The 21,083-nt window shown below is 46.7% G+C and overlaps 1 protein-coding gene across 1 annotated transcript in view; it reads left to right on the top strand.

Moving 5' to 3' along the window:
• Positions 1–21,083, top strand: part of FUCA1 (alpha-L-fucosidase 1) — a 213,996-nt gene that overhangs the window by 36,104 nt on the left and 156,809 nt on the right. Inside the window, exons 2-3 of the mRNA XM_069622383.1 lie at positions 3,205–3,339; positions 15,361–15,498. Coding sequence (XP_069478484.1) covers positions 3,205–3,339; positions 15,361–15,498 — 273 coding nt within the window. The remainder of the gene's footprint in view (positions 1–3,204; positions 3,340–15,360; positions 15,499–21,083) is intronic.

The following is a 21,083-nucleotide window of genomic DNA, read 5'->3' as shown; positions in this document are numbered from 1 at the left end:
GTGTTATTGGTTTTTTGTAATCTGTTGTTCCATTGTACAGCGCCTTGGTGTAAAGCGATCTATAAATAAATCAATCAATGGGACGGTCACCGCTCGCAACCAGCAATCTTTCCAACAAGTGGCACTTCATGTTTCAGCTCCTCGTGACTACCACAAATGGCAACACCGCGGTTCCTGGCTGGCAAGATGGGACTGTCCTTGCTTCTGCGGTCCCGCACTCTGAATGGGCTCATGCTCGGTCAGTCCTGCTTCCTGGGAGTCCGGAGGATCTTCCTGGAACTCTAAGCCAGCTTAATAGCAACGTACACAATCTGGTGTTCCTCTCCCTGGTTTCCAGCAGCAACTCGGTGGAAATTCAACAAGCTCCGAGAGGATGTCCAGGTGGCTTACTTTGTAGTTGATTGGCCCACCAACTCAAGGGGAGAAGTTGTCCCTGCAGGGGCTTCTCTGTCCATACGAATTTAGAGTTTCGGCAAACCAACGGTCCAGGAGTTGCAGAAGGAGTTCTTCAGTTCCTTCGTCCAGTGGTCGACTGCCTTCCAAGCCAAAAGCCTCACCTTTTAATAAATTCTCTCCCTTTCCATCCAGCCCAGCTGTCACTCCCCCAGCAGGGTGGCTGTCCTTGTCAGCCAATCACTACAGAGTGCATTTGGGTCTCCTAGGAAACTAAGCACAGAGTTTCGGGTACCTCTCTCACTTCCTGCCTACCCCAGACACCCTGGAGCCAGAGGCGGGCTTCACTCGTGAATCCCGCCAAAGGCAAATCGAACAATGGGACCAAACCTGGTTTGGTGCGCAGAGTAAATCTCAAGAAGGACCTTCCCACAAAGAAATGGGGGGGAAAAAAGACCAGGGCCATTTTTGACAAAAATGGAACCCTTGGGTGCTTTACTGCAGCTGCGAACGCAACCCGCGGTTAGTGCACACCACGGTAGTTGAAACGAAACCACTGCCGCCAGCCATTCAGTGAGAAAAGGATAACACAATGTTTTACATGAGAAGCTAGACAAAGGGGATTCTAGGTAACCCCTCCAGCACCCCAGTGTAAGATAGTGTGTGCTGGGTCTAGAAAGTTACAAATGTAAGTAAAGTCAATTTCACTTTACTGCTCTCAAACAGTTTATCCCAGAGAAGGTAGTTAAACCTTTGGAAATCCTGAAAGACTACCATGTGCCACTGCACTGAAGGTGCTGTGTGACGCAATGTAAAAATGCCTATGGAGTTTGTCAGACTCCACAACCAAAAGAAAGAGTGTACCAAATCACATTAAAATACACGAGTGTGGAAAAAGGGTCTCACTCTCTCCAGGTAAAAAAATCAAGTCCTCAAAATCCAGCAAAGTTGCTGGGGGTCTAAGGTGGAGGGAATTGGCACATTTCCGAGAATTCTTCCTAACACTGACCATTGCTATGTGTGCTCCATATTTTGTGTTGGGTTTGATATTTTGAACTTCAGCTGTAAATCATTTTGCTTCATCTTTTTGTAACCAACTGATGAGATTCAACTGGAATAACGTGGTCTTGGGCCAATGTAAACCAATCAACAGTTGTAGAGTCTCAATGCTGGAGTTTCCCAAGGTTCTGTGTGGGTAATATTCATATTGACTATTTTAGGAGATTGCAAGCTTTTAAATAAAATTCTAAATGTTGATAGCCAATTTGGATTAACGTTTCATGTTAAAAGCTACTAGCCAGGCTGAAGTCTTTAGCCTCCTCAGTTCTGCACATGCACGCAGTTTTCAACTTTCCGTTATCAATGGTAAGTGTATTGTGAGCCCTGGACCAATCTTTTCAGAGTAGGGGAGTACAGAGAGAAACAGGAGCTCGAGTGTTATCTGCCGTCTTGTGAATGTTCGTATTTCGCCTCCAAATTAATCGTCAGGTTTTTGTTCAAAGGCAGCCATCTTCCCGTAGATTATGATCTCCAAGGGGGAGCTATTTTGAGGAGGAGAGTGCAGTATTGGCAACTGCTTAGGTTTATCCCTGTCCTAGCTCCTGGCTAAGATTATTCTGAGGGAACACGTTTGTAGTTAACAGATGGACCCCCCCAAACCATACGGGTGTTCATCCAGTTGACCATGATGATCCGGATTAAGTGGTGCTGAAACACGCATCACTTGTGTGATCTGTCAGTCGCCTTCCGGTGGAGTGTTCGGGTACAAGCGCCCCTATTTAGTCACCCAACACTTACACTGATTAGGCAGGCTTGTTGCAAATATCTTGATCTGTTCCCCTCCCAATTGTCTATATTGCCATCCACCTGAAGATTTTCCGGTTTAAATGTGCTGGTGAGAGATGCGCTAAGCTTGTGCTAGTCCCTTCTTAAAGAGCTGGGTATGCATCATCCTTCTCATGAGGTTTGTGATTGAAACGTAGGGGAACCTCAGGACTGGAAGGCCCTCCTGGACAAGGCCTTCTGTTGCCAACCATGCATTGGCGCCGGCTCTTTGACAGACTGGATTTAGTCCTGAAGGTCTGTTTGTGGCCCCTGCTTGAAACTAGTTAACCTGGACACATCCACTTAACCGAGGCCCACCTCTAGATTTAAGAACCTGTTGCTAGTAGTGCTGACACACAGTGTTAACATTTGAAGCTGCAAGCTGTCCAGCCAAAAATACCCCCTCCCCCCCATATTTCTCCATAGGCACACACACACCATTGATTTTTCTCGCCATGAATCCGTGATCACTCACTAATGAAGTGTGTACATTTTGAGACTTGCTGTAGGATGTGTGAAGGGTGAGGGGGATTGAAAAGCTTGTCTTAAACTCGAACTATTGGTTTAAATTGCTGTACCATATCTTTTAATGCATCTAAAACGTAGTGACTGACTGAAACTCGGCCCATCTTCCACCAGAGCATCCTTTTCCCTGTTCGTAGGTGTGTCAAGTGCCCTTCAAAGGTGCAGAAAGCCTTGCCTCTTGACCTCCTGGGCAGAACACCGCTCGGCAGTAGCTCTTAAGGAGCCATCTTGGTTCAGATGAGGTGGTGACTGCTTTAGGTTTGTTCCTTTGTCAGATGGACACATTGCTAGTCTTTCAGCGAGGTCCTTTCCCTTTGTGGTTTAATTAGCTGCTTTTAGATGGTGTTTCTTACTTTCAATGCTGTCGTCTTTTTAAGAATGTTCTTTCCCTGGTGAGTCTTTCAATGTTCTGATTTACCTGTATAGCAGGCTTGCTAAGTTGCCTTTTTCTGTTTTTCACAGCTATGTTGTTCTTACCACAAAGCACCACGAAGGCTTCACAAACTGGCGTTCCCCGGTGTCTTGGAATTGGAACTCTGTGGACACTGGTCCCCATCGAGATTTAGTGGGTGACCTTGGTGCAGCCATCAAGAAACGGTTTGTGTTTGACAATAATGGTGGGTGGGTGTGTGGTGGCTGGTTTCATTTGTTGTTTGTTTTGGGTCTTTCCCCCATCTCCCAGTACTCCCTCTCATATTTGGCACAATATCAGCTGATAAAAGGTAAATCAATGCAGCAGGCTACTTGTTCCTTTCCTTCAATCGCTTTTTGTAGGATGTCCAACGAACATCAACAGTGAGATGCATCTTGTTCTACTAAGACCCTGCTCCCAGGACATGATGTATGCAGAACAAGGCGCTGCATTATGAATACATTTAGATCTGTCTTCCCAGATCAGCCAGCAACATGGCCTTTATCTTATCAATAAGCAGTTAATCAGTGTTTCTTTTCTGCAGGAGGATGATGGTTTGGACCATGTTCTGAGTGGAACAGAGATCATTTCAACGCAAGGTTTGCTTTCTGCTTCAGCCAGCTGCTCATTATCGCCACGTGGTACAGTTCAAGAGCCGCCTTTACCCATTCCGTTTTTTGTAGGTTCTCTTGCTTCCACACACTGGCAGTAAGTGATTTTACCAGGGCTCGAGTCCAGGGTGCACACAGACCCCCACGTTTTTCAGAGGGCTCATTGATATATGCTGATTTTACCATGTGCGGCCATGAATTGTATTTCTTCTTTGTGAAATAAAATGAATGGGTCTTGTCTTCTGTTCAGTCCAGTTCTTCTAGCAAGCACTGGACTTTCTTACACGCCCACTGTAAAGCTGTGCAGGACCACCACACGGGCTAGTCAATAAGTAGCTTTCTCCCAGCAATTCCTCCAGCATAAACCACTCCTTCCTGGGAGCATTCTAGATGTAGAAGGGGTTTGTACTTTGCACCGCTGCCATGTTCTCCTACTTTCTGTGGAAATTGCCATCTATTTAACATTTGTATTTCATAACCTGAACCATTTTGCCCTGTCATATAACACTGACCTGATCCTCTCAGAGGGGTTATGTTTCTTACCTGCAACACTGGCATCTTTCCTAGATTCGCATGCTGTGAATATTTCTAATCGCCAGGCTGGGAATCATCCCAAAACTTAAATCGTGGTTTTCAGTCCCTCCTATAAAGTGAAAAGGCTGAAATGGAGCATGGATTGGGAGGACATGGAGGTAGCTTCTGACGATAAATACCCGGGGGGTCAGTCAAGACTCTAAACTATGGGGCGCATCACATTTAGACCGATTTAAAAATAAATTGGCGTCGCTATCAGTTCCAGTTCCTTTGCCCATAAGGGAGGTGGATACTCGGTAGGAGTTTGGACAAAACGCTGTCGAGTAAAAATCCTACCTACTACATTATAAGGGGCCGAGACATGGAGCTATTCAAATTCGAGTCCTTTACCCTTCTGAGACTACCTTCCCCCTTCAGCCATGGAAATGATTTGACTAGAATTAAACTTATGAAATTTACTTTGAGCTGCTTGGTCACATATTGGAAGCTTGTTATTGCATCGGAATAATCCTTGAACAAGCTAATGTTTGGATCTTTACGGAGCATAACCCGTCTCATGCTGACTAGCTATCGCGTACAGATCAAGCTTATTATGGCCGACTGGTGGCTTGCCCTAATCCCAGAGAATGTTCTCGTGCAACACTTTTGGGCAACGCACTGGTCTGGGACTAAAATCCAATTCTGCGAAGACCCTGGAAATTACTGGCGCACGGTCAAACATTCCAAGGAACGAAGATGTCTGTGTGGGGTGGCATCTGGAGACTGCATCTCCTGACTGCCTGCACCTCTTTATTGAAGCTACGGACGTTAGCATTGATATCCGTTCGAATGGAGGGCAATCATGGCGGATTCTCTATGGAAAATGTTCATGAGTGGCAATCGGGAAGCCTGTATAATATACCTCACTGAACTCTGGAAAAGGATTTCCATCATTGATATCATTGAACGACGTTAGATTGTCAATATGGCAGTCTAATGCAGGGTAGGCTGAATTTGTAGGTGTTCTGTTTTTGTTTGATTGCTTGATGTATGAACCTTGTTTTCTTTTATGATTTTAAATAAAACTACATAAAATGGTAATGCCCTCTTTATGGGTGCTTGGTCCCCACCAATGGAACCTCGAGTATGTAACTCCTCGCCTGCTGCTTTTCTTCAGAATCTAACCAGTGCATGATGGCACTTTATAGCTGACATAGGCTTTTACCAGAGGGGCGTATGGTGGGCGCATGTGAATCTATGACGGATGCCAATGCTGGAGAAATGGGAGTTGCAGGTAAGACGCGTACCCGTTCTCCAGCTTTTGATCTTTTATTGCTTCACATGCTGTGAATAGAATACTTAGCCGTATGCACTTAGTTGGCGGTAGATTGCAGGAAAAGCCTACTTTACCGGAACAAACGCTGAAGGACTGCCCTTCCTGAGTTTTGCATCTGCAGCGTGCTTTCCGTGGAGGCAGTAATGGTTCGTAACCCTATGCCGTACGGCCCAGGGGGCTGCTTGGCAAATGTCTGCCAGAGGAATGCCGGAACACATTGCTGCAGACGCTGCAGTTGTCTTGTTAAATAGGCATGAGGTGTTCTTGCAAAGGCTTCTTCAATTTGGTGTGACAAAAGGCGATGGCTGAGGAAATCCTTCGAATGCTTTGCTTTGGAACCGCCTTCCCAAACTGTCAGATTTCATCACCTAGTCTATCTTGGCATGTTATCCAAATTTATAACGCGCACGTTCACCTGAACGCATCTTGGCGCGAGGATGTGCACAGCCACAGCTAACCCAGGACTAACAGAAAAGCGCAGTTTTGAGCAGACAGAAATGCAAGTGATTCTCGATCTGTCTCAGTGTAAGTGGAAGATTATTTCATAGTTGACTAGCAGCCACCGAAAAGGGCCGGCCGCCAACTTTCTGAAGATGGAATTTGGGGACCGGAACCAAGCGATCCTTGCTGGAACGCAGAGTGACAGGGAATATCGGGTTGGAACTTTTCAAGGAAATCAGCACCTGCCTTATAGTGCGCCCGGTGGACCAGGCAGAGAGATTTAAAGGCTATTCTTGGCTTCACAAGAAGCCAGTGCAAACAAGGCAGCACTGGACTAATATGAGAACCGTATGGTGTAGCTCTGTGTGTCCGAGCAGCCAGTTTCTGGAATCGGCCAGAGGGCTGGGCCAAATATAAAGCATTGCAGTAGTCCAGCCTACTAGAGATGGGCCACAACTAAGGGGCGCAGCGAGGAGGGGAGAAGGGGCAGGATCTAAAAAAAAATGCCCCATTTTACATACTGTACTAACCTGCAAGGCCATAGACCGAGATGTAGACAGATGGACCCCCTAGATTTTTCACAACTGTCACCGGACTAGGGAACGCACCCAGTGAAGATGGCAGAAGGAAGAGTACCAAGAGCCAGATTCAGAGGGGGCGCCCACCACCAGTACATACATCTTTTCTGTTAGTTTAAGCCAGTTGCCACTTATCCAATCCCCCACGGCTGATAGGCAGTTGCACAGACTAGACGACACCCTTCCCCGGTCAAGATCTAATCGGACCAGGATTTGGCTGTTGTCCGCACATCAACTGTGTTACCACCCAAAATAAGTAACCAAATTTCAGTGCCCAATGCTCCTTGCTCGGATGCTGGAATTAAAGCGTAACCTGAACTCCATAGGGCTGATAACACTGTGAAAATACGTAAACTTCAGGCTATGTCAAGAAGTCTGTGTATTAGAAAATCTTCCCTGCCCGTGTCTGTAGAGAAAACCACCAGGGACTTTGTCATGGACAAGAGCAACTTTATTCCAAACATCGAGTAGCCCTGCGGGAATTAACCTAGAGAAGCCCTGCAGAATAATGTCCTGGCATGGCTTCGGCAAAGAACTGGGCCTTGAGTTCCGATCTAAATATTTTGCACAGTCTCGAGATATACTGGTGTTCCCAAAAAAAGACTGTTGGTTGGATGTGGGAATAGTAATTTACCCTTCTTTCTCAGTAATTGTTGGTACGTACCCAAAGGCTCCTCAACCTTAAACCACCTAGTCCATTAGATCTGGGTTTCCTTTTTATTCTCTCCTTCTGTTTAGAATTCCCTCAGTTTAGAATTCCCTCATGAGCTTTTTTGTTTGTCTGTAGCACTTTGATGCCTGCGGGCTGCAGCGATGTATAAATAGGAGTAACACCTGAAGCCGTGGGTGTGGATGAAGCCAACCAGAGGGGGGCCTTAACATTTCTTTGTCAGCCTACCTTTGACGGCTGGCTTAGTGAAAGGGCGCTCCATGTTGTGAAGACCTGCCTCCCAAACATAGACAAGGATAGGAATGGACACCACTCTTTCTCTTATTCATGGGGTCTAAGAACACACTTTTTTTTGTTTTGTTTCAATCCTCTGATGGCGAGGCTCTGATTTCTTGGCACGCTTTTGCTATGGCGTGGAACGTGCCTATTTCGTCGTCCCGTGGTGCTGTCTTGGACGCATTGTGGTGGATCATCCATTTGGTCATCATTGGTGTCCCACTGGCCCTCTCTAGGCAGGGATCCTGTATTAGTCGTAGATGCTGTATCCTGCATATCTTGGTCTGTGCCAGTATTGGTAAGTGCCCCTTCCTCCTGCGCCTGTGGTGCAATGGAGTAGTCTGAGGTGCGTTTTTGTCTAGGGCTTTTGAATTTATTGCATGATGCTGGCGAGATGGATCCCTCCGGTTTTTCAATGCGGCAGGTAACGCATGCTTTTGTTTTGCCATTGCAGTGTAGCCCCCTCCGCAGACCTAGGTCTTGACCTTGCCGGCGATGCTGGTCTTTTTGGAGATGACAATCCTTGTAACTGCCCTAGGACTGGTGGGGCTGTGTCTTGCGGAACTGGAGGTAACCTTATATTTAACTGGGAGAGTAGGCTCTGTAAAGATGACCACACCTGAAGGGAGAGCAGGGTCTGGGATTTAGTAACGGATCCTGTGGGTGCACCGACAGAGCTGGTCCTACCGTTGGATTGAGCTGTTGACGTGCCTCCTTGTTAGGCAGAATCCTGTGCAGTTCCCTTGGGGAACACTGCAAGAAGATTAAGACCACAGGAGTAAGCAGTAAACCCAATTGGTAGCAGTCTGCACCACCCAGATTTACCTGGTAGCTGTGGCTGAGCAGTCGGACCCCTCTCAAGAAGAGTAGGGCAGTATATAGAGTATACACAATAGGGCTAAAAACACAGTAGAGCAAACAAACACTGACCAGAGCTTTGTATCAAAAGTATATAATTTATTTAAAACACACTTTAGGAAATACACTAGCACTCTAAATCAAAAGCAAGTTAAAACACAGTCAGGTAAAGTATAAACACCTCCCTTGATAACCATTAGACAAGTCAGAGTTAAAACACCACGATTTGTTAAAACCGATGTGAGCGCGTAACCTAGATGGCACTCCCAAGAGTTGAGTTGAAAGAGAAAATGGCAGGGCATAAAAATCAAACCGTTCCCAACACTTTTAGAAGTTCGAAGCGATGGAGTAAAGGCAGTATACACTGTAGAGCCAAAGTTCATAGTCCAGGCCCACTTTAAATGGAGCAAAGCGAAATGTGCCCAAGATCGCACAGTTTAAAATGCATTAAAAGTCTTTGCAGAATGTTCAAAAGAGGTTGGGGTGATTCAAGAAGTAAAGTTAAGTCTGGTGCCAAACCAGTTGGAAAGCCAAGGATTTAAGGGTCACCTTTAGCAATCTGTGGAAAGGGAGGCCAGGCAGAACGCAGTACCTTAAAGAGCGGAAGCTGCAGCGGTGGCAGCAGTTCCTGGCAATGGTTGCAGTTGTTTCGACCAGGGGAAGAGGATCTCGTCGAGGAGGAAACTTGGAGTCGAGGCACTGCACAGGGATGAAACCAGCCGCGGAGTTCGTCGGTTAAAAGGTGCGTTCCTTTTATTTGCGGTCAAAGTGGTGGGAGCTTGGCTATCCGGCCGCCGGGGTGCTTGGCACGGGCGATTCGACCAAGAGACGTCTTTGGAAGGCGAAAGGGGTGAACTGGTTGGTCCCACCAGCTCATGCAGCAGAAGATCTACTCTTGTCATTGGGAAAGTGGTGAGTTCGTTGCAGCAGGGCTCCACCGGTGGTGTCGTCGTTGCAGATGGCTCAGCTTCTTCCCTCTTTGGATTCTTAGGTTCTGTGGCGACTTCTGAAGTTCCAGTCCCAAAAGCCCTGCTTTTATGCAGTAAAACTCCCATTCAACAGCCTAGCTGTCACTCAAACATGCTAAGTGGTGAGCCGGACGCCAATCAGAACAGAGTGCGACTTGAGTTGCTTAGGCAACGCAGTCCAGGGTGCCAATTCCCCCACCCACACATCCTGTGGAACACAGACAGAGTGGCACCAGTTGGAGGGCTTCTGTGGAGAAGCCTGCCAAAAAGTGGAACAAAGGGCCCGACCTTGGTTGGAGTTAGAGACAGACGCGAATGCCATTTTAGAAAAGAGTTCTGGCGAAACCGTTGATTTAATATTAAATAAAAAACCGGCGTTATCTTTAACATTGCACCAAAAAGTGGTGCGTTTAAAATCAATGGGGAAAATCCCATAGGAAATATTCCGGTGGAATATTTTGCGTGGTAACCACTGCCACCAGCCAGAAACTCGACAAGGGGGGGACTGGACAGTGCCCCCTTGGAAACAGACCCAGGGGCAATCGAATTAACCCCTTCCAGTACTTCCACAATATGATGGTTTGTACTGGTTCTGTTCACAATTTTGGACTAGTAAAGTCAATGGTGACTTTACATGCCCTGGGCGACAGTAGTCAGTCCCAGGGTATGGAGTCTGTTTGGGGGTCACTAACACCCCTGTGTTACTGCACTGAGGGTGTTGTGTAACACATGCACAAAAACAGATACCGTATGGAGTAAAAAAAAAAAAACATAGCCCATAAGCACACAGTCAGACATACCTAAAATCATGCCTAAGAGTGGGAGGAAAAGAGTCTCTCTCTTAGCAGGAGAAAAAAACAAACCCCAAAAAATCCAGAAAAGCTGCTGGGGGACTCACTAGGTTTGGGAAAAAAGCCCTATAAGAGAATTCTCCCTAACACTCCTGCGGAAGGTGTGGGGACTGTAATGGTGGCAGTAACGTGCTTTATGCTTATTACAGCAGTCATCTTAGTCCGACAAACCAGGGGACTCCCCTCTGTTGTGCTTCAAATGACCAACTCTTTTGGTACAGTGCAGAAGGCATTTATCCTGGTCATCCAGTTTACACCAAACCTCTGGAGTGTGACTTTCAGAGAACTCTAGCTGACCGATCAAATGCTGCCTTGGTGTCTTGTCAATAAGATCAGGTCAGTTTGGAGGGATTCTGTCCTAGAAATATTAGTGATGCTCTTCCAGTTTGTCTGCTCTTTATGTGAATAAATCAATCCGGGCAACAATGCATCCAATCTAGACACCTGGACGTTGTCAATGTTTAGTAAAGAATTTCCCTTGTGACAATACGGGTTGTATTATGGTCCCAGCATGGGGGTATGCCCCAAAGAGGGTCAATCGACATTTAGCTGCCCCCTCATTCCCAGTGCCATCAATCTCTCATATCAAAGATGATAAAGATCTGCAGAATTGAAATTAGGGTGAGACCCAAAGTTACTTAAATATGCAAATTAACAAGGTCTGGCAGAGGGACTCCCAGGACCCCCTTCTGAATTTTTATTACTTGTAAAGTCATAACGGATGGTTTTCTTTGAAATGCAGCCATTGTAGGATGTCTCTATAGGTGGACTTGCGGTACCTGACGTTAGGCTCTTGTTGGCGTAAGGTTGTCTAATATTCCAGTATTTTAACATTTTCCACTTGTATTATAAGATCACTCTTACATTGCAGAACTTGGTTGACTCTACGTGCGTTTCAGGAAGTGGTGGTGGTGGTGTAGTGTGACTAGTTTCAGCTTGGGTGTGCAAAGGGTCTATGATAATGTTAGATGCACGCTTTTGTGCTCGGATGCAGGTGATTGTGTAGGCGGAAGTGAGCAATGGGATTTGATTGATTGGGGGTGGGGGCACATCATGTAGGTTGTGGCTGACAGGACTTTAGGGAGTGGTACTGGAATCTACAGGTCGGGTGAGCCCACCTGCTGTCCACAAATGCATTCCACAGCATTGGTGCTTCATTTTCTACGCTTCAAGTGAAAGTGAGCTGTAGGGTTTCCTGTGAGGTAATTCTTACGTTCATAAAGCTGTGGTGGGGTCAGTCTGCATCTGGGAGCACACACGGGGTCAACATTTGTAGTTATGTGAAGAACATATGCCTTTTTTCGGAAAAGGCGATCCCTTGAATGGTGCCTGTCAAGTAGCAGAAAGATTAAGTGGTAAGCCAGTTTGAGGGTGGAAAAAAAGTGGTACAGAGCGCAGAAGAGAATAAATGGATAACCTTTATCTAGTGAATAAAAACCTATATAAATATACAAATTACATTGCGTCACTGGACGGAGTGGTGAGGTCAGGTAGGGAAGATGGGGCAGACGGAGCTCACTCTTTGCAGGTGAGTGAATTTTAAGACTAGCTGTGAAGAGATCCAGAGTTGGGCTGGCTTTGATTCGCGCTCTGAAACTTGTGTACGAGCGCAATACAAATAAAATATCATATCATTGGTGGCAAGTTCCAGTGTAGCGGGGCGAGTAGAGGGAATAAGCGGAAGCAAAAGGTGACCAGCGGGGTATGTGTCAAGTCAGTTGTACTTGGACTACCTTGAGTAACTTCACTCTGCTAAGATCACCTCGAGGGCATATAACTGACGCTTTAAGGAGCATGTTGTGACCGGGGAGATTGTGTGATTCTTTATATCTTTTGAATGCAAGGGATAACCCTTCATTTTTGAGAAGCAGCTTTTGTACCTGGGATGATCCCAAAATTTCAAGTAGATGCAAGCAGAACATTTGTGGAGGGGGTAGATTTGTTTAAGTGCGGGGGAACTAGGAAAAGACACTTGCTCACACGACCAAACTGCCTCACTCAATACATTCTTCAAGTGGGCTTTGCATGTGTCAGCCACTGGCTTTTATTAAACCTCAAGCTAATTTGACAAGCTTTGAGCCAATGGGCATCAAGTAGCTTATATTTTATGAATTCTGCTCGAGCCAATAATTTAAAGAGCAAACTTGTGATCGGATTGAATCAACACGATTTGACCTAAATCATGCAAGCGGTAGTCACTGAATGAAGTGTTTACTTGGGGTGACTCGACCAGCTGCAGATGCAGTTTGTAGGATGTGGGTGCCATGCAGATAATCACATCAATTTGTTCCTGTTGACACTTGTGTTGAATCGGATCATGCTAGTGTAGTCACTGGTTGACCTAAATCCTGTTTTTGAATTTTTTTTAAATTATTTTGCTGCGTAAGCCAATGCAAGCCCAAGGCATAAATTAGTTTTCAAAAATTGATGTAGAGTTTTTTTTAAATAAAATTTCTTTTTGATTTGCAAACAGACCCAGTTTAACAATTTTGTTTGAAATAATATTGTCAATGTCACTAGATGTTTGTACCCAAGACATGAAATGAGCAACAAACAGTAGTTATGGGTACCACTTAAATAAGATATTAGTGAGAGGAGTCAGGCCTTGCCAGTTCTTTAGATTTCAGCTAGACCTGCTGGTCGGGTAACTTACCTATTTGGCCTAAGAGAAATGCACTCGACCCATAAGAAGAGAGGACAACAAATAAAAAATGCGATTTCTGTAAAATGGTGCATGTTACTACAAACCCACTTTGTTTGTGTTTGGCACACTGCCCCTCACCCCCCCCCCCCCCCGCCCCCACCCCCAAGAGGCCAGCCATGCACAGTGAAACCTTTGTTTGATATTTACTGCAAACAAATTAAATGTTAAATACAAGTTTCAAACTTCTCTTGTAAACGCTACTCGCCTTTCATAAAATCTACTCTACTATGCGAGTGTGCGAAAAGACTTTGCGAGCCATAGATGTCTGTAAAATGTTAGCTGCATGATGGACACACATAGATATGATAAAGTCTCTGAAAACAGTTTGGTCAGTTGTCTCCCTCAGGTGGTAATATATAATATAAGCGTAAAGCAACCTGTTACCTCTGGAGGCTAACTATAGTGTTTGGTATTGCAGTAGATCTGTAGATGTGCAGACTGGATGGAAGTACCAATCACTACTTTGCATAAGCATCTAGTTCGCTTTGTGTATTCATTATGTAAGAGGCAAGAAAGAGCCTAAGCAGAATGGATTGCATAGCAGGCAGAGAACTGGGAAAACTTGATGGAATATTGTAGTTTGTGGTCATCTCACTTGCAGGGTACCTGGTATTAAGCAACCGAGTGATGATATAGAATGTCAAGAAGTATGGGTTCACTCATGGGATGAGCACCAGTTGCAAGATGTATGCAACCTGCAGGTTACCGAACCAGGTTTGTCCAGCATTTGATCATGTACATTTTCAAGTGTTCACTAGTCAATGAGGCATCTTCCCCAACAAAATGAAATGTGGACACAATAAAATTTAGATACACTAATCTAAACTTTACAGTAAAGCATGGAGATGATGCAGAATTTTACAGTGTCAATACTGTAATTATGCAACAACTTACATTTTAGGAATGGAATTGTTCGACTATTTAAAAAAAAAAAATATAAAGTAGACACACACCTTTTTGCCGGAGAGGATATAGAAAGCTTAATAAAAGTATCATCCTAATTACTTCTGGACTGCAATTATTTGAAAAAGAGACATCCCCGCCTAGCACTCCTACAAATTCCTTTGGCACTCAAGAGTGGAGGAGACGATTGCTGCTGCACTTTCTCTCCATTAGCACTTTAAGTGAACAGAGAAAAGATGGTGAAAAGAGTACAGAGGGTGAGAGGAATGCAGGGTGAGCTGTGCTTTCATTGAAGAGGGCAAGTGTCCATTTGATTAGCAAACCTACTGAATTGCACAGCAAGTTGTTATGCAACACCGCTTATTTTATGCCTTGCAAGCCACACACAAGTCGACAGGCATTTTGTGACTCTGCCCCAATAGGCTTGAGAGTGAGGTTGATGGTGGCTCGAGCATGTTGAGCTATTTCTGGAATCAAGTGACGATTGAGTTCGCACTTTACTGCTCACCCATATCCCTAGTTCATACCGTCCTCAGTCGTGGTCTGACAATGCCCATATTGAGACAATATCCTATTAAGAAAAGAAGTAAAATAGACCTCAGTTCGGAGGCTTCAATGCGTCCTGAATCAGATAATAGAGATTTTTAATTAAAAATTAAAAACACTCACCGATTGTATATGCTGAGTGGTTATTAACCATATTATTAATGGCAATAGGGTATTAACCTTAACTTTTGTTGATGAATCCTGTTTTGATTATTGTCCATTTCTTCTTTTATTTTTTTTGTTTTATTGTGTACCTACATTGATCCGCAACTGCTGTACCACACCCCTAACCTGTTTCTTGGTATGTTTTCTATTCTGTAATATCCTTAAAACACCTTTTTGCATTTATTTCAACAACAATTTCTTCACTGTTATCTATTGAATATGTTAATTATCATCTGCTAATGTTTGTCATTCAGCCTTGAAGACGACCCAAGTGTCGAAACACGTGTCGGCTGTTCTTTAATATATTTTCATTAAAATACTGTACCCAGATTGCGAATTTTTTTGTACTTTAATGGTGTAAGCGCAATCCTACCCCTCTCAATATACAACTGTTAATTTAGCGCCAGCCTATGTGGATTGGTTGGTGGGTATTGGACTGCAGCTAACACCCTTTTTATTGTCATTGTGCTTCACGGATTGAGTAGTGATAAATAGCGCATAAGTACCTTGTTTGTGACTCCACACTTTTGGTTATTGTCTGGAAAGTGGTGTGAGGGATTGTTAAAGCTGTTTGGTGCAAATGACAAATGGTCAGTATTGGTGTGGGTGATGGATCGCGGGGCTCTAGGGACATTAGCGTGAAAATAGTGGTGTGTGGAGACTGTCATTTGAGTGATTGTGCCGCTAATTCAAAATGCAGCTCATTTAGGATATAAAAACTCAAGTATCCTGATGACCCCTAACCCCTTCAGACTGCAATGGCTAATGCACTGTCTTAACTTTCAGGAAGTTGCGCTACGGCCTCTACCATTCCCTAATGGAATGGTTCCATCCACTTTATCTTAACGATAAGAAAAATGATTTCAAGACCCAGGATTTTGTTAATGCAAAGACCTTACCGGAGCTGTATGATCTTGTTACAAGGTAAGAGCCAGGATAGTTCCCGAATTTGTTGATAGTCGAACTGTGTTTTTGAAGTCCACCTTGGTGTGAACATGCTAGTTTATTACTCTACTGGAGGTATGCAATGGATTTCAGTTTGTCATGTCCTATCCTTGCCATGGGTTATCAGTTTGTGTGTCTGGTCCTTACAACAGACTGTGGAATCTTGTCTGTCCAAACTCCAAGAGATTCCATCTATGCAAGAACCACTGAAGGTGCAAGTCTCTCCTGTTTGGATTCCCGTTCAATCCTTGCCATGTGTGGGAATTCCCGTACTACATTGAAGGGCATGGGGTTCAAACCATGTTGGCACGGCGTGCACTTTTAATTTTTCCAAGCTCACTGCACTCTGCTGGACCACCAGCAGTTGACATTAAACATGCTAATAATTGTTTATTGAATGCTGCAACCCTCATCTGTAGGTCGACTGAAGGATGCGCGTTTTCACACCTTTCCAGAATCTCTGGAAGATGGTCTCGACACGACCTCGGGTGTGAACATTACATAATTGTGGTCCTTGAATTCAAAGATATATTTCCCAGTATCATTTCTATAGGTGTGTGGAAAGTTAACTGTGAAGGGAATATTGGAAATCCCTGAAGAGGCACGCCTGGGTCATGAACTACTGCGTGCCCCGGGCAGAGAGGCACGCCTGGGTCATGGACTACTGCATGCCCCGAGCAGAGAGGCACGCCTGGGTCATGGACTACTGCATGCCCCAGGCAGAGGCGCACGCCTGGGTCATGGACTACTACGTGCACCGGGCAGAGAGGCACGCCTGGGTCATGGACTACTGCGTGCCCCAGGCAGACTCTCACATTTTAGTGCAGAGTCCTTTGGGTTGAGGTGGGGTCACCATGTGCCAATATGCAGCATTATTTTGACTCTCAGCTTTTAAAGGAGGATTTGGCTGTGAAACCCAACTCCATCCCCAAGCAGTGTTGTAGATTGTGTGCACTGTCTATACCTTTGGCTCGGGAGCACCAGCTTTGGTGGAAAGATCAAAAATTGGATGATTGTCAGATGACTCCTAAATTACATCCCCTTGATCAGGTGTGGTGCTGGTTGTCTTAGGGATGTTGGTTGCTCCTTTGGTAAAAAGGAGCGCTATCCAGGGGCAACCAGAATGATCCATTGGCTTGCTGGTGAAGTCTAAATTGGTACCCGTGCATATGTATGCATTATCTCAAGCTGGTAAGATTGTTTAGCTGTGCCTCAGCTGGAAAGCGGGGATATTTCACCATGTGTCCAGGATTGAGTAGAGCAGGGCCAGGGTATTTGCGTGGTAGCTGTGTGTTCCACAAGCCTGGTCTCAAGTATTGAGTTGATAGCGGATCTGGGTATGAAAAGAAATTTGAGGTGACGGTATGCATATTGGCCAGTACGATGATATGAGGGGTGGAAAAGTCCCTGCTAGCCCCCCACTTCAAGCTGGCATGTGGGTGGTAAGTGGTCTAGAAGTGTATGCGAGAGCAGGAGAGAAATTGTACAGTTTTTTGTCATAACGGTAGCTGCATTCTTATGGCAGATGCATGCGGGTCTGCGGCTGTGCCTTTGGCTAGTTTCCCTATGCATGTAGAGTGGGGGTTAAATGCATGGCTAAACTCAGTTAATTTAAGTTGGGGGCTAAATTCCTCATGCTCCTGGGTTCAGTGTAAAGATTGCATTAACATTAATATACATTCTATCTGGCTGCATTCTACATGCTTCTGGGTTCAGTGCAAAGATTGCCATCAACATTCTTCTAGATTCAATATCTGGCTGCACTCTACATGTGTGGTGCTGGAAATGCATGGGAGGGACAGTGCCCCCCGTCCTTGTTCTGTAGTCCTTTTTCATGTGTGTTCTGTATTGTTTTCTGCCCAGGAGTCCATGGGGGACTCCTGGCAGTGCAGCTCTTCCTATTTTTGATTTGGTGAACGGACTGTTTGGATACCCTTGTGGCACCCGTGAGTGGGGGTCCAACCCTGTGCCACCAGTGTGTTATTGGGCACCTGCATGTGGCCCACAGAGAAGGGTATCGGCTGGTGGCAGCTCCATGCTGAATTTGACAGGTGCTCTGAGTATCCTCCATTAGGGGGAGAAGTGGTGACATTGTGGGATTCATCACAGAATCTAGAAAGCTGTTGCAGTCTTATCTGCCCCTTCATCTTTCAGTGCGGATGTTGCGCTCACCTGGCTCCCACAGGGGCGTCGATTGGATCCGGACAGCTGCGGTCTCCACCAACGTGATTCGTAGTGCAGAGATGACTGACTGGCCCTCCTAATCTTGTCTGCTTGACCCATAGAAGTATTCTCCTGCAAGTGGAGAGATGGATTTAGTCACCCGTGGATTCAAGTGATGGCAACCCCCACAGTCCTCCCAACTAATCACCTCCGAAGTGCCCCCTCAGCAATCACACCTTATATTCTTGAAAGATGAGCTCTCCATCCTGCATGGATTGCAGGGGCGCATTGATGCCAGTTACTTCACTGGTTAGAAGGCGTGGAAGAGTTCCGGAGAGTATGGACTCTGAGGTTCCTGGCAAGGTCCAGTAAGTATCAAGTTCATAGAGTTCAATATGTCCGATGTTTCACTCTTGTCCTCCCCTTCCTTCCTTGTCTTGCAGCTGAGATGGTGAAAAGATGCTCTCGTGGCAGCTGGTGGCGCCCAGGTAAGAGTCTCTATTACCCGACGCTGTCCGGTAAATGTTGCACATGTTTAACGTGTTTTCTCTCTTTGCAGGTGCGGCACATGAAGATGTGGAGAGTTATAGAATAATGCCTCTGGTGGTAAATCCGGTAAGTCTATGGTGATGAGTTATATTTGTTGGTTTTCTCGGCTCACCTTGTTGTTTTCTTTTGTCCCCCAGGTGCCAGAGTTCGGCGAAGAAATGATGGAGGCAGTGCCGAATTGAAGGATGCTGCGAGGACTGGTGAGTATGGGGCGGCGCTGCAGCTGGAGATGCAACGCGTACAGAAATGGTGTTCTTTCCAGGTCCGGAGGCGAGATGGATCCGGAATCAGGTGAGGAATTCGAAAATAGTTCTGTTCTTCTTTGTTTAGGAGCTTCCAGATTCGAGGCGGGCGTGGCAGAAGACTGGATGCAGACTGCAGGCACGGTGAGCGTTACGCTGCTGGATGCAGGATAACGCGAAGCGTGTGCTGTTGTTCGGGCGTGGTTTAAATAGCCTCCAAAGTAGTTCCAGGTAAGAAGTTCCCTCGAACCACGCCAGAGTAAAAAATAGTCCCTGTAATAAAATAGTCCCATCCAGGCCTCGCGTTGGCTTGGACTCACTAGCAGCATGGTCTGCATCAGGTAAGTAAAGTCTATGAGCCTGGCGCCTATGGCGCCAGGACTGATTTCTATGATGAGCTTGGCGCCTAAGGCGCCAGGACTGAAACCAAACCGCCCCCCGCCGGGGCTGTTAGGGTTTTAATAAGTATCTGGATGCCTGCTCCTGGAGCTGATGGGCTTGGTCCTGATGCCCGGGGTAGGCATCATGACAGCACCCCCTCCCCACACCCCCCCAAAGGCCCCTCCTAAAGTTGTTCTTCCCCTTGGCCCTGGTTTGTCTGGGAAGTCCCGATGGAATCGCTTCACCAACCGAGGTGCATGAACGTGGTCACTAGGCTCCCATGACCTTTCTTGTGGTCTGTAGCCCTTCCAATTGATTAAATAAAGTTTTGATTTAACCATCTTGGAATCCAGGATATTTTTTACCTCGAATTCAGGTTCTCCATCTATCAAGATGGGGTTGGGTGGTTTGGTTAATCTTGTTCCTGGTTGAACTGGTTTTATAAGTGAAACATGAAAGACAGGATGAATTTGCATATTAGAGGGTAATTCCAATTTGACGGCCACCAGGTTGATAATGGCCTTTCTCCAGCATGGGGTCTGGCATGGATTCACATGCTCATGAATATTCCCCCGTCGTCAGGCTGGGTATCCTCGGTAAAGAAAAATAAGTATCAGTTTCGTTTCTGATCTATCTTTCGTAGTAGTAGTAACCAATCACTGATCTCTGCGTCATACTGACCACAGCCAATGACTGCCCTCTCCCTAAGCCCCGCCTCTGGCAGCCATCTTCAGATTTATACCGCACGTTCAAGTGTTGGGATCCTTGTGCTATTGCTCTCGAGCGTTAGTGCTTTTTTTCGCGTTTTTTCTTTAAAAAAAATTCTCTTTCGGTCAAAAGAGCCTCAAGCTCCACCGTTTCTTTATCCGATCAACGGGGACCCGTGTCGGATTCTTCTACGCCCCTCAAGGGTGAAGATTTCGTCGAGCACGCTTTTGGAGGATTCCAGAAGTTTCTCGGGCCCTTCTCGAGCATGGGCCAGGAAAAGGGAAGCTCGACGCCCGGAAAGCTGTTCAGGGTTTGCCCTGGATGCCAGCTTCAGAATGTCTTTAAGGAGGACAAACACTCCCTTTGCCTTTACTGCCTACATGAGGACAAGACGCACGTGGAGAAGGACTGTGCGTTTTGCAGCAATATGTCGGAGCGGACCATGAAGGACCGCCATCAACGTCTCGCAAACTGGTTGGAAGGAAAGAGCCCGTCAGGCGAGAAGAAGAAGTCCGAGCGGTCTTCTAAGACGAAGAAGAAGAAGTCCGAGCGGTCTTCTAAGACCTTTTGAGGGCGCGACGGGGGTCCAACAGAAGGCCAAGCACTGCGAGTCCCCTGGCACCGGGAGCGCCGAACGGTCGGGCTCTAGGGGCGCCAGGCAGGGCGCATCCTCCCCGGCGCCATCAACCATGAGCCAACGCTCTGGCTCGGGTAAGAGGAAGGCCGAGCACCCGGCGAAACTCCTGGAGAGACCCCGATCGTGCCCTAAGGCTCCATCGGAGGGGGAGCGAGGTGGTGACCCTCCCCCCAAGCAGAAGGCGGTGAGCGCTCCTAAGGTGGTGAAAGCCTTGATCCATCCGGCCAAGGCCTCTATCGAGACAGTCACGGCGGCCCTGGCTCAGCCTGTGGAGGCTACACCAGTGGTGGCGACCTCGGGGCCCAGAATCTCCCTGCCACCGCAGAGGGAGTCCTCTTTCATGTCCATCGACAGGACCCCCGTGAAACCTCCGGAGAAGGGGGGGCAGGAGCTCGTCGTGGACTCGGCCTCAACCTCTGAGGAGGAGCTGATCGAAGTCTTAGGCCACGGCTCTGGCGTGGAAGAAGGCCATCCTGTCGGGAGGGACCCTGACGTGGAAGACGACGAGGACGTCGAGGGTGCCGACGGGGCTCCTGATCGCCCGTCAGAACTCCCTCAACCAGTGCCGCAAGACAACTCGGCAGCCATTTTGTTGGCTATACAGTCCTTATGCTCGGAGATAAGGACGAGACTGCCGTTACCACCAACGGAGGAACCGCTCCCGACGGGGGACCCGGAGCCAGGCCCTTCTGGGAGCCCTCCTCCTAAGAGAAGGATGCATCCTCCACCTCCTTTTCAGCCATCGCACCCTGCTCAGCCCTCCTCGACACATGGGGATGATACAGGGACTGACACGGCCGCGACGGGTACAGACTAGGTTTACGAGGATCTCCCGTCGTCGCCTCCCACCCGGGCTTCCCCGCCCGACGAGATTGGATCGTTTC

The sequence above is a fragment of the Ambystoma mexicanum genome, chromosome 11 (genome assembly GCF_040938575.1).
Source record: "Ambystoma mexicanum isolate Mex_15411 chromosome 11, UKY_AmexF1_1, whole genome shotgun sequence".
Lineage (NCBI taxonomy): Eukaryota > Metazoa > Chordata > Amphibia > Caudata > Ambystomatidae > Ambystoma > Ambystoma mexicanum.
The sequence above is the reverse complement of the archived record's forward strand: the minus strand, read 5'-3'. Positions and strand labels throughout refer to the sequence as shown.